Below are 15,597 nucleotides of genomic sequence, written 5' to 3' on the forward strand. Positions count from 1 at the left end.
ATCAGCACTGAAATCCAGCGAAGAATCAATCTTGCCAATAAATGCTACTTTGGAATAGGTAGGCAATTGAAAAGTAAAGTCCTCTCTCGGCGAACGAAAAGTTCTTCGAAAGATTTATGGACCTCTACGCGTTGGCGATGGCGAGTACCGAAGAAGATTTAATGATGAGCTGTACGAGCTATACGCAGACATCAACATAGTCCAGCGAATTAAAACGCAGCGGCTGCGCTGGCTAGGCCATGTTATGTGAATGAAAGATGATGCTCCGGCCAAGAAAGTGTTTCTATCGGAACCCGCAGAGGTAGAGGGCGGCCCCCACTCCGTTGGAAGGACCAGGTGGAAAACGATTTAAACTCCCTTGGTGGGACCAATTGGCGCCGCTTGGTGGAGCGAAGAAGCGACTGGCGCGCCTTGTTGGACGGCCATAACCGTTTAGACGGTTAATCGCCAATTAAGTAAGTAAGTAAGTGTTTCATTATTTTGACCAAAGAAAAACATATTAAAATTTCATCGAAATAAAAAATCATGTCCTGCGCGGATCGGGTGTCTTGAAATGGAATGAGCCTGTAGCATTAATATGAAGGTTGAAACTAAGTTGGAATCCATCATGACTCCCAAGTCAACAAAACTATTTACAATTTCTAGACTATAGTTGTTAATTGTATATGAAACTTGCGGCGAAATTCTCCGAGAAAAACACATAACTTTACATTTTATTAGCTTTACCTGTATGTTTGTTTGTAACTCTTCATTCGCTTCAACGCGCTCGCTGCCTTATTAACATGCTTTTATAATTAGCTTCACCTTATTTGTAATCCCGTCAGGGTCATATCGATACTTTTCCGGGATCATTTCTGGATGGGTTTCGGGATCCGTCCGGCATCCCGTCGGGAATATTTCGGCACCTTTACCGGACTATTTCTACTAAATAATTTCTGAATGATTTTCGGGATACGTCATGGATCCGGTCGGGGCCATTTCGGGACTATTTCGGGATCATTTTGGGACTCTTCCGGGATCATCTCTTTATAGTTGTCGGGATCAGTCTGGAATCCCGATGGGATTATTTTGTGACTTTTTCGGGAATATTCCGGGATCATTGCGGAACTATTTCGGTATCATTTTTTACCCTGCCGGGATCATTTCTGGGTTGTTTTCGGCAACCGTTCGGCATCCCGTCGGGGTAATTTCGGGACTTTTTCTGGACTATGTCAGGGCCATTTCGGGACTTTTAAGGAATCATTTCTAGATAGTTTTCGGGATCCGTTCGGTATTCCGTCGGGGCAATTTCTGGACTTTTTCTGGACTGTGTCAGGGCCATTTTGGAGCTTTTACGGGATCATTTCTGCATAGTTTTCGGGATCCGTCCGGGATCGCGACGGGGTAATTTTGGGATTATTTCGGGATCTTTCCGGGATATTTTCTGGATGGTTTTCGGGATCCCGTTAGGGTCATTTCGGGACTATTTCGGGATAATTTGGGGTCCCTTCCGGCATAACTTCTGGATGGTTTTCGGGATCCGTCCGCGATCCCGTCGGGTCAGTTCGTGACTTTTTCGGAATCATTTGGGTTCCCTTCCGGCATAACTTCTGGATGGTTTTCGGGATCCGTCAGGAATCCCATCGGGGTCATTTCGGGAGATTTTCGGGACTAATACGGGATCATTTGGGGAGCCTTTCGGCATCATTTCTGGATGGTCTTCGGGATCAGTCCGAGATAGTTTTCGGGATCCGTCCGGGATCCCGTCGTGGTCATTTCGGGACTTTTTCTCGACTAATACGGGACCATTTGAGGACCCTTTCAGCATCATTTCTGAATGGTTTTCGGGATCCCGTCAGGGCCATTTCGGGACTATTATGTGATAATCTGAGGACCTTTCCGGCATCATTTCTGGATAGTTTTCGGTATCCGTCAGGGATCCCGTCGGGGTCATTTCGGGAACTTTTCGAGATCATTTGGGGCCCTTCCAGCATCATTTCTGGATGGTTTTCTGGATCCGTGCGGGATCCCGTCGGGATAGTTTCAGGACTTTTTCGGGATCATTTGAGTCTCTTCCGGCAACTTTTCTGAATGGTTTTCGGGATCCGTCCAGAATCCCGTCGGGGTAATTTCTGGACTTTTTCTCGACTAATACGGGATCATTTGAAGACCCTTTCAGCATCATTTCTGAATGGTTTTCGGGATCCCTCCGCGATCCTGTCAGGGTCATTTCAAGACTATTAGGGGACCATTTTTTATTTTTCTTTTATTTATTTTTTTATTTATTTAAATAAGTCAATGGACTTCAATCCTTGCAGACTATGATACAAACTAAAATTAAGAGATACTTATTAGAAAAATAATACAAGGTATTTGAGGAATTTTCCGGCATCATATCTGGATGGTTTTCGGCATTCGTCCGGAATGCCGTCGGGGTCATTTCGGGACTTTTTCGCGACTAATACCGGATCATTTGGGGACCCCCTTGCCATCATTTCTGGCTGGTTTTCGCGATTCGTCAGGGTTATTTCGGGACTATTAGGGGATCATTTGAGGACCTTTCGGCATCATTTCTGGATGGTTTTCGGGATTCGTCCGGGATCCCGTCGGGGTCATTTCAGGACTTTTTCGGGATAATTTGGGGTCCCTTCCGACAACATTTCTGGATGGTTTTGGCGATCCGTCAGGGTAATTTCGGGACTATTAGGTGATCATTTGAGGACCTTTCCGGCATCATTTCTGGATGGTTTTCGAGATCAGGCCGGGATCCCGTCAGGGTAATTTCGGGACTATTTCGGGACCATTCCGGGATCCTTACTGTATGGTTGTCGGGACACCGTCAGAGAAATTTCGGGACTTTTCGGCATCATTTTTGGACCCTTCCGGCATAATTTCTGGATGATTTTCGGGATCCGTGCAGGATTCCGTCATGGTCATTTCGGGACTATTTCGGAATAATTTGGGGACTCCTCAGGGATCATTTCTGGACGATTTTCGGGATCCGCTCAGGATCCCGTCAGGGTCATTTCGGGACCAATTCGGGATCATCTGGGGACCCTTCCCGCATCATTTCTGGATGGCTTCAGGATTCGTCCGGAATCCCGTCAGCGTAATTTCGGGACTATTTCGGGTTCATTTTGGAACCTTCAGAGATCTTTTCTGGACGGTTTACGGAATCCCGTCGGGGTAATTTCGTGACTTTTTCTGCATTATTTCTTGATCATTTGGGGAGCCTGCCGGCATCAGTTCTGTATGGTTTTCGGGATCAATCTGGGATCCCGTCAGGGTCATTTCGGGATCATTTGGAGACTCTTTAGGGATCATATCTGGATGGTTTCTGGGATCCGTTAGGGATTATGTTGAGATAATTTGGGGAGCCTTCCGGCATAATTTCTGGATGGATTTCGATATCCCGTCAGTATCATTTCGGGACTATTTCGGGATAATTTGTGGACCCCTCTGGGACACTTTCTGGACGGTTTTCGGGATTTGTGCGGGATCCCGTTAGGGTAATTTCAGGACTATTTTGGTATCATTTTGGGACCCTTCCGGGTATGTTTTATCTTTAATATCTTACACATTTTTTTCGTTCTATTTTTGATTTTTTTAAATGAATCCTGTAACGAACTGTTATAACTATAACACTTTTTGTAATATTTTAACCAACTAAATAACAAACACTATTCTAATAAATATCTAAAAAATTCTCTTTGCTTTTAGCTAATTATAGTTTCACTCCTTTGATCTATGAGTAGTAAGTAATACCTTCACCCCTGTCATATCAGTTAATTTAACTTAAAAACAAAATGTATTCTTTTAATTCGAAAAAACTGTATTGTACTATTCGCGTAAGCGTGCCTTTCAAATTATCAGCTCATTTAGTTATTTTTGTTTACTCTATTACAAAAATAAAATACATTTAGGAAAATTATTTTTAAACAGATATTTTGATAAGCAGTTTAACGTGAATAGCCCATATATTTTATTTTCTCCTTGCGGACGGGGCCGCAGGTAAAGGCTAGTTACATACATATATCGAAAAACATGTTCAAAATTAAATCAAAACTTCGTGAAAATTAAGAAGTACATAATTTTATCTTCCTTTATTTATAAACTTGTTTAAATATCCTTGCTTCCGGTAGCAGACAATTTACGGCAATATAGTGAAAGCTCGCCTAATCACAAGCGAAGTAAAGTTGCTTTTCGAACAGTCCTAATTTATACATATCTATATTATTCATTTTATTTTGTTGAGTTTCCGACAGTATGGATTGATGTATATAGGAACGATTTTCTGTTATCCTTTGACAATATCCAAAACACATCAATATATATTTTGCTTAGTTTACTCGAACGGTTACTGTATTCGGTGCAAGCCCTTCACTCTTTAGAATCGGCGTCATATCAAACTGTAGCAGCACAATCAAATAAGACGTAGCAGCACTCACGGTCTATAATAGTTCATATTTATGTAAAAACACATTCAATTATAAAAGATAATATAGTTCGTGCATCAAACCACAACTCACCGAGAAAATGAATGTATAATCTAAAGCGAAAAGTCCGATTCCATTGAATTGAAAATAGTTTTCCCAATGTAGAAATTGCAGAGTAAACGCCTTCATTTTATTGTAATAAATACTATTTATAAACATTAATGCTGGTTTTTTCTGCATAATCTCGTGTACGATCATAGCCGATTGCTTCGAATAAGCATTTGCATTGCAACATAAACGCAAAACCAAATATCCAATCAGCATAGTGGTGAAGCTCCAAATCAAATAAAGATAAATATAATAATCCATCAATTCATTTTTTCCACCCACAATGAACATAACCTTGGTTTCCAGGAATATGCCAAGTATTGTAATAATAAAACAGGCTGCCATATAGGGTACACATTGCGGGCCAAATTCTGAATTTACTAAAACACTTAATGAAAGTATTTGATGGTGCAACTTGAAAAGGTTCGGCAAATTTTCTTCTGAAGTTATTCTAAAATGAAAAATGTATTTTATATATAAGTTTTGTGATTGTTACGCTTACAATAGTTCTGACCCGAAAATCCGCCGTGAATACGCCCCAGATCGTATGTGTTTGTATAAACGTGGTGTATGTGTTTTATTATTTCAGTAGTTAATTTAAGATTTAAATAATTGTTCCGACATGCCACATTGAACGATTTAGGTTCAAGTCCCGGGAAAAGCAACATAAAAATAATTTAAAAAAACATTTTTCTAAACGGGGTCGCCACTCGGCAGTGCAAATTGTGACTTTTAACTGGTTTAAGTTCTTCAAAAATCATAATTTTTTAGTAATTCATGATAAAATGTCAAATTTTTTGAAAATGCTCTCACAATTTACCAAAACGATAGTTAACCCCTGGCAACCCTCACTAGGGTAGGCACCTTGTCGTTGGTGTGAGGGCTTAGCCCAACTCCATAGCGCCCGACTATGAGGCGGAGCTGATTAGGACTGACATCTACGCCGTTTCGCCTCATAGGAGGGCGGCGGGATGTCGGTGACCAAGAACTGCCAATCCCCTAATCCAGGGTGTTATGCGGACCATGCCTATTGGAAGATTTGCAGCCAGGGGATAAATTCAGCTGTATTCGAAAGGAGCCTTCCCGATAGAGGGCCACCTCGGAAGTATTGATGGCCTTACCACAGTAAAGGGCGCTGCTGTGGCTAACGGTTCTTTCCCCGTATATAATACTGGACCGCTGAGCCCGCCTCGTCGGGCAGGTGGTCGTACGACCGAGATGAGCGACTCATTACCTAATTGTAATAAGGACGATGATAAGAGGAGGACTGAGTCGCAATCCAAGGACGACAAATACGCATTAAGCGATGCGTCGGACTCTGGGAGCGAGAGCAGGGCTAATTCAATGAACTCCGTGTTGGAGAAGCACACAAATGAAAACGGAGTAGAAGAGTGGTGAAGGGTACGGAGCAGGGGAAGTAAAAGAGCTCTCTCGCAGTACCGTGCATCACTAAGAATTGTACAACGCTTGGGAGCAGTGGTCCACCCAACAGAAGGGGAGTTCGAGCGCTTAGTATGAGCCCATGAGGCGGTAGAAATATGTCGAAGGCAGCTCAAAAGGTTTGCTGCGAGAAATCCTCGGTTCTGCAACTGGTACGAGGAGGAAGAAGCGTCGAATGGCAGAATGAAGAGGCAACGTTCGACAGAATGCGGCAAGCCTGCTTTCAAGAGGCTGAAAGGACCCAGTCCCAGAGCCGTGAAGTAGGGCGAGGTAGAAACTACCTCGAAAGCTCCGAGTCAGAGGGAAGTTCCAACTACGGAGGTAGGAGATAAGCGAAAGGGAGATAACGCCAAAACTCCGAATTTCTCGGCTTTTCGCGAGAAGATCAGTGATGTGGCAAAGCAGTCACTAACTGTGGCGCTGGTTGATCGTAGCAGTACTTTCGGACAGATGACTACTGAAAGGTGGAGATCTGTAGAAAGGGAGCTTATTAGCTTAATGTTTAAGATGATGTGGGAACAACCAAGCAAGCCCCTTCCAACCTTTTGTTCGGGGGGATGGTATAATGGTGTGAAGATGATAGCGTGCGACAACATCGCGACCTTCCGGTGGCTGGAGGAAGTGGTTCCAAACCTCCAAAGGCAAGGCACGAATGCGCGGTTTGAGATGGTGGATAAAGCGCAAATTCCCACGGTGCCAAAATTAAGGTATGGATACTATGCGTGATGAAGTCGGAGGATACACTGCGACACAGGATTGGAAGGTACTTACTGTATCTCGGCCTACGGAGGAAGCTCAGTTCTACATCTTCCAAATGAACAAGTAGCGGAGGATATATTTTACACGCAGCTTGGCAAAATTTACATGCGACTCAGGAAAAGAAGTCCCGAGGATAAAAAGCCTAACACGTTAGAGCAGGTGGAGGTAGCCGACGTCACCACGAAGGTGTTAGAAGAGGACAAACCGCCAAATGATGCTGTGACTTTCACAGAGGAACACACGGTACAACAGTTAAGAGAGGCTGAAGGGGGCCTCGAATACTCTAACCAAAAGGGTAAGGGAGGACGACGACGTCACGACGAAGGTGCTGGAGGGGGACACACAGCCCAATGGTGCTGCGCGTCCTACAGATAAACCTCCAACACAGTAAAGTGGCGTCGAGCGAACTCCTACTAACCCTTGCGGAGGGTTCGTTTGACGTGGCGCTGATCCCGGATCCGTGGCTCTCATCGGGAGGATAGGTTTCTGGACTTAGCGCGCGGGTTTGGCGTTTACTACGCGCAAACGGAAGGACGGGTGCGAGCTGTAATAATGGTAAAGAAATAGCTGCATTCATATATGCTGCCTAATTACGCTACTGAGGACTTCGTAGTGGTGGCCGTTGAGCAAAAGAAAAAGCAGGGTTTTATCCTGGCATCCTGCTACATGGCCCATACTGCGGAGGTTCCACTGATGGAGTGCAAAAGGCTAGTACAGGAGGAAGGGCGCAAAGGGCGGTTGGTCATAGGCGTAGATGCAAATGCGCACCACAATGCTTGGGGTGGAGCAGATACGAACGAGAGGGGCGAATCTCTATTTGGTTACATCCTGCAAACCAATTTGCAGATAGCCAACAGGGGAAATGTCCCTACATACATTGGTCCAACATCCAGCAATGTTCTGGAAATTACATTGAGCTCCGAGCGTGATATATCAAGGTATGATTGGATGGTTCTTGATAGACCATCCTTCTCCGACCATGCGTATATCAACTTCACCATCCCCCTAAACAAAGGTGGAACAACCCAAAGAGGTTGCCAATGTGGAGGAACTGGAGGAGTCAAATGAATTCCTAACAAAGACGCCTATGTCTGCGTATAACAAAGCTTGCCCTCTAAGAATATTTAGAGGAAAAGCAAAGCTGCCATGGTGGAGCAATGAGCTGAGTCTTCTAAGAAGACAGGTAAAAAAATATTTAAACTCTCAAAGACCGCGGAAAGGGAAGCGTGTCGGCACTAGTACAGGGATCTACTGAGGATCTACAAGCGTGAAATTTTCAGGGAGAAGAGAATCTCATGGAAAAGTTTCTATACGGGCACAGACTGCTCCAGCGAAACAGCACGGCTGAAAAAAGTTGTAGCAAGGGGAAACATAGTCCAAGGACTAATAAAAAAAAGAGAACTGGGAATGGTCACGTAATAGTGAGGAATCCCTTGATGTGCTTTTCGGCACACATTTCCCATCGGGGATGGTTTAGAAGAGCCAGAAGACATCACTCAGACTTCAATCACCGAGCGGGTAGTAACGGGCTTGGTGACCGGTACCAAGATCGAATGGGCAGTGAAGACGTTTTCTAAGTCGCCGAGCCCAGATGGTATATTTCCGGCCATGCTACAAGTTTCAAGCATGGCGGTCGTGGAATGGCTTAAAATAATATTGGATGGATGCATAAGGCTGAATCATGTACCGCACTCTTGGAGAACTGCTCGTGTAGCTTTCCTACCAAAGGCGGGGAAGATGGGTTACGTGTATCCCAAAGACTATAGACCCATTAGCTTAACATCATTTCTGCTCAAGACCTTTGAGAGGCTGATAGATGTGTATATAAAGTCCAACGTGGATGAAAGGTGCTCTCCACAACACAGAATGCGTACACCAAAGGCAAGTCGGTAGACACCGCATTGCATAAGGTGGTAATAAGCATAGAGAAATCCCTGTAATATAAGGAGTATGCTCTAGGATTCTTCTTGGACATTGCCGGGGCTTTCAATAATGTTTCTAAATGGGCGATTATGGATGGTGTTAACTACATTAAAGTCATATGGGAATTGCTGGGAATGAAAAAGCAGGTGAACTAGCTAATAAGGGAGAATCTGAAGCTTACTCCGTGGACGTCCCAATTAGACTAGGCGAGATTAAGAGAAGGCTAGAGGTGCACATGATCGACCAAGCGGGAAATTCGTGGGTTCAAGTGCGGGGCTGTAAAGTGTCGAAGATTATGTGCAGGTCTTACAACTTTAGACTAGCAAAGTTGCTTCTATCATTAAAAAGAGAAGACTGTAGACTCATGACGGGTATTCTTATTGGACACTGCATTCTCGCGTCACATGCTTTTAAATTAGGCTTGGTCAGTGAAAGCAGATGTAGGAAGTGCGGGTTGGAGGAGATAACGATCAGCACGTTCTGTGCTCGTGCCCTGCGCCTGCCAGGCTTAAACTTCAGCTATTAGGGTCATAAAGCTGTCAGATCTAGAAGCAGCAAGTGGCTTAAGTCCTGGAAAGCTTCTGGTATTTTCCAAGAGGACGGAGTTATTTTATAACATAGGTCCTGGTTCTTGATAGGGTTTTTCAATTTGGTCGTTAAAACAAACTTCTGGTAGCACTATGGACTCATTCAGTCTATGTGAGGTCCTCATGGACCGGCCATTTCAACCTAACCTATCCTATCAACATGAGCTCTAATGGTGCTCAAGCCCAAATGCTTGTTGGATATATTCGACGCGATTTCGAACGGACGCAAATAACTGATAGGTTAACTAGAGTTTAACAATGCCAGATCGTCCGGTTAACCTCAGCTTAAACTTCAGTTAAATTATAGTGAACAACTGCAGAATAAAAGCGTAGTTAAACTGACAAACTGAGTTGAACTTGTACTGAAAACCCGGGCCTAAGTGGATTGTAGATACTAAAACGGTACCATATTTGCGAGATTTTTAGTTTTTTTAAAATGTATTTATATTGTTTAGAAGAGCATACCGCGTCTCTTTTTCAAAGAAAATATCTGGTATATGATGGAGCACGATGACTTCAGAAAATAACTCTACGTTCATTGACTAGAATTCCTTTGCACAAGAACATTTTGTTCATGCATGCGTTTTGAATGCTGGGGATAGGATGAAGTACTTCTAGTTGTGCGAAACACAACCTTTTCACACCATGATCCATTATGGTCTATCCACAATGAAGTTTTTCATACAGATGCGTTCAACGCAATCTTCTGCATGTCAGTAATATCGCCACAGTCACGCAAGATAAAGCAACATCAGACCTGGCAATTGAAGTTTATTTCCCCTTGCCATTCATATACAAAATTTCGGTAAGCACTGTTATAAAAATTCTCATGCTCTTAAACAAATACATGCAATTCACTCATCATTCATAAGATTGCGTTGAACACATCTACATACATATATGAAAACGGCTTATGTGGCGGGGCTTTTAAATTTCGGCATACATATGTTTCGGCTATTAAAATTCTTCCTGGATAACACATGTTCTGGCTTTTTATACTAGTATTCTAGAATATAGCTTTCGATTTATTTCTGCAGTGTGCTCTGTGAGAATATTATATTCCTTAGAATTTAAAATTTGAAAAGTTTCGACCCAGAAATGAGGTAATATTTTGCGAAAGATCTTCGGTTCGGTTAATCTGAATACCTAATCAGATTTTTTCATTTTAATTCTTGGGACCGATCAATTCGAACAAATTTTCCTCACGGTTCGATTTGCCTGAAATTAGGTATATAGGTAGCCCTTTGTCTAGATTAGAATTCACGACACTTTTTCCAGAAATTGAACCAGAGGCCGACTGAGACTGGGACTTGGACTTGGGCTGGGCTGTAACAGGATGGAGAGAATAAAAAGAACTTGAGAGAAATGAGGGAAAGAGGAAACGTGAAAGAAATTGAGAAAGCGATAGAATTAATATTAGACGAAGATATAGAGATAGGTATAGATGAAGTGGGAAAGAAGCGAACGGAAAAGGAAAAAGGGACGCAGGAAAATAGAAAGGCAGAGGGAGGAGTGAGTAAAATGATAAGGAAGAGGGGCAAGAATAGTAAGAGGTAGAATGGTCTTCAAAGATAGGCCTATGGGCAGAACAACGTCCGCCGGTTCTGATAGTATATTTACAATCTTTAGCTTATGACTGTTGTAAAATATTGTTCAAACTTTTACTGTACAGTCACAATAAACTAATACTTAATGGAATGAAGTTGTTTGACAAACTTTCCAGAGATTTTCAGTTCACAAAATAAAAATATTTAGTTTAAGCACTGACTTGTTTTTTCCAGTGGTTAGGTTAGGTTAGGTTGAACTGGCCGGTCCATTAGGATCTCACAGAGACTGATTGAGTCCGTAGTGTTACCAGAAGTTTGTTTTAACGACCAAACTGAAAACCACTATCAAAAACCAGGACCTATGTTGTAAAATAACTCCGTCCTCTTGGCAATACTAGAAGCTTCCTAGGACTTAAGACACTTGTTGTTTCTAGATTTGACAGCTAGATGAATAGCTGGAGTGTTAGCCTGGCAAGTGCATGGCACGAGCATAGAACGTGCGCAATCGTTTCCTCCTTCAACCCGCACTTCCTACATCTGCTATAACTGACTAAGCCTAATTTAAAGGCATGTTACGCAAGAAGGCAGTGTCCAGACAGAATACCCGTCATGAGTCTACACTCCTCTCTTTTTAATGATAGAAGCAACTTTGTTAGTCTAAGGTTGTAAGACCTACACATAATTTTCGACACTTTACAGCCCCGCGCTTGAACCCACGCCTTCCCTGCTTGGTCGATCATGCGCACCTCTCGCCTTCGCTTAATATCGCCCAGTCTAATTGGGACGTATACGGAGCAAGCTTCAAGGGATGCGCCCTTTTTAGCTAGCTCATCCTCTTTTTAATTCCCATCTATTCCCATATGCCCTGGGACCCAATATAGATGTATGCTTCTCCCTGTCCCGATTCTCTACACTCTTACTCACTCTTACACTCTAACACGCATTTAGATGCTGTGCCATGGGAGATAATTGCCTTAATCGCACCTTGACTGTCAATATAAAAGTTAACACGGTTGCAGCTTAAGCTATTCTCTTATAGGGTTTCTACTGCTTTGGTTACGGCTAATATTTCCGTTTGGAAAACGGTACAGTAATCCGGCAGCCTGTAGGATCTGTTTATTCCCGGATCAGCACAGTATAGCGCAGACCCTACTCTTTCCACTACTTTGGAACCATCTGTGTACACATGTATCGTCTCGTCCGCCATTTGCGCACCCTTGCGCCAGCTGCCCACATCTATTGTGACCTTAAGATCTCCCTCGAAGCGCAGATAGGGAATCAGGTAGTCTGTTCGTCTTGTGATTGATGACGCTATACTACTATGGTCATATGGCCGGCGCTCAAGCTGCCCCGAGGCACCGAGCCTGGTTGCAGTTGTTAATGCTCTGTTCTTGGCTACCAGGTCTACAGGTGGAATGTGCAGAATAACATACAGAGCAGCCGTCGGGGTTGTTTTCAGGGCTCCCGTAATGCTAAGCATCGATAGTCTGCATACCCCCTCTAATTTTTATACTCAGTTGAGCAGAGCTCCCAGAGTATATTAACTTTGATGGGATAACGGTTGGTTGTACAGGTATAAAGGAATCGAGATAGATATAGACTTCCATATATCAAAATCATCAGGATCGAAAAAAAATTTGATTGAGCCATGTCCGTCCGTCCGTCCGTCCGTTAACACAATAACTTGAGTAAATTTTGAGGTGTCTTGATAAAATTTGGTATGTAGGTTTCTGAGTACTAATCTCAGATCGCTATTTAAAATGAACGATATCGGACTATAACCACGCCCACTTTTTCGATATCGAAAATTTCGAAAAACCGAAATAGTGCGATAATTCATTACCAAAGACAGATAAAGCGATGAAACTTGGTAGGTGGGTTGAACTTATGACGCAGAATAGAAAACTAGTAAAATTTTTGATAATGGGCGTGGCACCGCCCACTTTTAAAAGAAGGTAATTTAAAAATTTTGCAAGCTGTAATTTCGCAGTCGTTGAAGATATCACGATGAAATTTGGCAGGAACGTTACTCCTATTACTATATGTACGCTTAATAAAAATTAGTAAAATCGGAGAAGGACCACGCCCACTTTTAAAAAAAAAAATTTTTTAAAGTAAAATTTTAACCAAAAATTTAATATCTTTACAGTATATAAGTAAATTATGTCACCATTTAACTCCAGTAATGATATGGTGCAACAAAATACAAAAATTAAAGAAAATTTCAAAATGGGCGTGGCTCCGCCCTTTTTCATTTAATTTGTCTAGGATACTTTTAATGCCATAAGTCGAACAAAAATTTACCCATCCTATTGAAATTTGGTAGGGGCATAGATTTGATGACGTTAACTGGTTTCTGTGAAAATCGGCGAAATCGGTTGAAGCCACGCCCAGTCTTTATACACAGTCGTTTGCTTGTCCTTCCGCTCGGCCGTTAACATGATAACTTGAGCAAAAATCGACATATCTTTACTGAACTTAGTTCACGTACTTACATGAACTCATTTATCTTGCTATAAAAAAAATGGAGTTGTTTAGGGATCTGAAAGTTCTTCCTATTAAGCATATGTACTACTATAAAACGTTAAAGATATTTTTCATTCGCTGTGGGTATTTACATAGCCTGGTATCGGATAGTTATGTATAACTTGAGGCAAAACTCATATGGACTTGTGTATGTCCCGACCTCTCGAACAACCAACTTCAACAACTTCTTTACTATCGTTTCTTGTAAAGCTTTTAATGCGTTGCCTGCATGTATACGTGTCACTAGAAATCTGAATGAGTTTTTGGGAAAGGTTAAATCTTCTTACTAGAGAAATCACACGAAGACATCAAAATTTTGCTGAACCATAGCACTTAAAAAAATATATGTACATATTGTATTAATATATTTTATTACTTATTATTTTTAATCATTTTACATGTTTACATGTTTTGAATTCAATTTTATTCGGAGATGGCATTCGATACTAAAATACATATATTTTTACAGAATGCCTTACTTTTCTTTCTGTAATTATGGTTAATTTAATTTAAGTCGCTATTGTAACATATATGCTGTTTTGAAAGAAAATGAATAAAAAATGAAATGAAATGAAATGAAATGAAATATAAATTAATTAGCGGTATCCAACAGATGATGTTCTGGGTCACCCTGGTCCACATTTTGGTCGATATCTGGAAAACGCCTTCACATATACAACTACCACCACTCCATTTAAAAACTCTCATTAATACCTTTAATTTGATACCTATATCGTACAAACACATTCTAGAGTCACCCCTGGTCCACCTTTATAGCGATATCTCGAAAAGGCCATCATTAATACCTTTAATTTTATACCCATATCGTACAAACACATTCTAGAGTCACCCCTGGCCCACCTTTATGGCGATATTTCGCAACGGCTTCCACCTATAGAACTAAGGCCCACTCCCTTTTAAAATACTCATTAACACCGTTCGTTTGATACCCATATTGTACAAACGCATTCTAGAGTCGCCCCTGGTCCACCTTTATGGCGAAATCTCTGAAAAGGTGACCACCTATACAACTACCACCACTCCCTTTTAAAACCCTCATTAATACCTTTAATTTTATACCCATATCGTACAAACACATTCTAGAGTCACCCCTGGTCCACCTTTATGGCGATATTTCGCAACGGCGTCCACCTATAGAACTAAGGCCCACTCCCTTTTAAAATACTTATTAACACCTTTCGTTTGATACCCATTTTGTACAAACGCATTCTAGAGTCACCCCTGGTCCACCTTTATGGCGATATCTCTGAAAAGGCGACCACCTATACAACTACCACCACTCCCTTTTAAAACCCTCATTAGTACCTTTAATTTTATACCCATATCGTACAAACGCATTCTAGAGTCGCCCCTGGTCCACCTTTATGGCGATATCTCTGAAAAGGCGACCACCTATACAACTACCACCACTCCCTTTTAAAACCCTCATTAGTACCTTTAATTTTATACCCATATCGTACAAACACATTCTAGAGTCACCCCTGGTCCACCTTTATGGCGATATTTCGCAACGGCTTCCACCTATAGAACTAAGGCCCACTCGCTTTTAAAATACTCATTAACACCTTTCGTTTGATACCCATATTGTACAAACGCATTCTAAAGTCACCCCTGTTCCACCTTTATGGCGATATCTCGAAAAGGCGACCACCTATACAACTACCACCACTCCCTTTTAAAACCCTCATTAATACCTTTAATTTTATTCCCATATCGTACAAACACATTCTAGAGTCACCCCTGGTACACCTTTATGGCGATATTTCGCAACGGCTTCCACCTATGGAACAAAGGCCCACTCCCTTTTAAAATACTCATTAACACCTTTCGTTTGATACCTATATTGTACAAACGCATTCTAGAGTCACCCCTGGTCCACCTTTATGGCGATATCTCTGAAAAGGCGACCACCTATACAACTACCACCACTCCCTTTTAAAACCCTCATTAATACCTTTAATTTGATACTCATATCGTACAAAAAAATTCTAGGGTCACCCCAGGTCCACCTTTATGGTGATATTTCGCAGCGGCTTCCACCTATAGAACAAAGGCGCACTCCCTTTTAAAATACTCATTAACACCTTTCGTTTGATACCCATATTGTACAAACGCATTCTAAAGTCACCCCTGGTCCACCTTTATGGCGATATCTCGAAAAGGCGACCGACCACCAATACAACTACCACCACTCCCTTTTAAAACCCTCATTAATACCTTTAATTTTATACCCATATCGTACAAACATATTCTAGAGTCACCCCTGGTCCA

The 15,597-nt window shown here is 42.0% G+C and overlaps 1 protein-coding gene across 1 annotated transcript in view; it reads right to left on the reverse strand.

Moving 5' to 3' along the window:
- Nucleotides 1–4,129: 4,129 nt before the first annotated feature.
- The window catches only part of Gr33a (Gustatory receptor 33a), a 367,331-nt gene continuing 355,863 nt past the window's right edge, over nt 4,130–15,597 (reverse strand). The window contains exons 2-3 of the mRNA XM_067766457.1: nt 4,509–4,974; nt 4,130–4,430 (exon numbers count right to left, since the gene is read on the reverse strand). Coding sequence (XP_067622558.1) covers nt 4,320–4,430; nt 4,509–4,868 — 471 coding nt within the window. The 5' untranslated portion in view covers nt 4,869–4,974 and the 3' untranslated portion in view covers nt 4,130–4,319. The remainder of the gene's footprint in view (nt 4,431–4,508; nt 4,975–15,597) is intronic.

Source organism: Eurosta solidaginis, chromosome 2 (genome assembly GCF_040869045.1).
Source record: "Eurosta solidaginis isolate ZX-2024a chromosome 2, ASM4086904v1, whole genome shotgun sequence".
Lineage (NCBI taxonomy): Eukaryota > Metazoa > Arthropoda > Insecta > Diptera > Tephritidae > Eurosta > Eurosta solidaginis.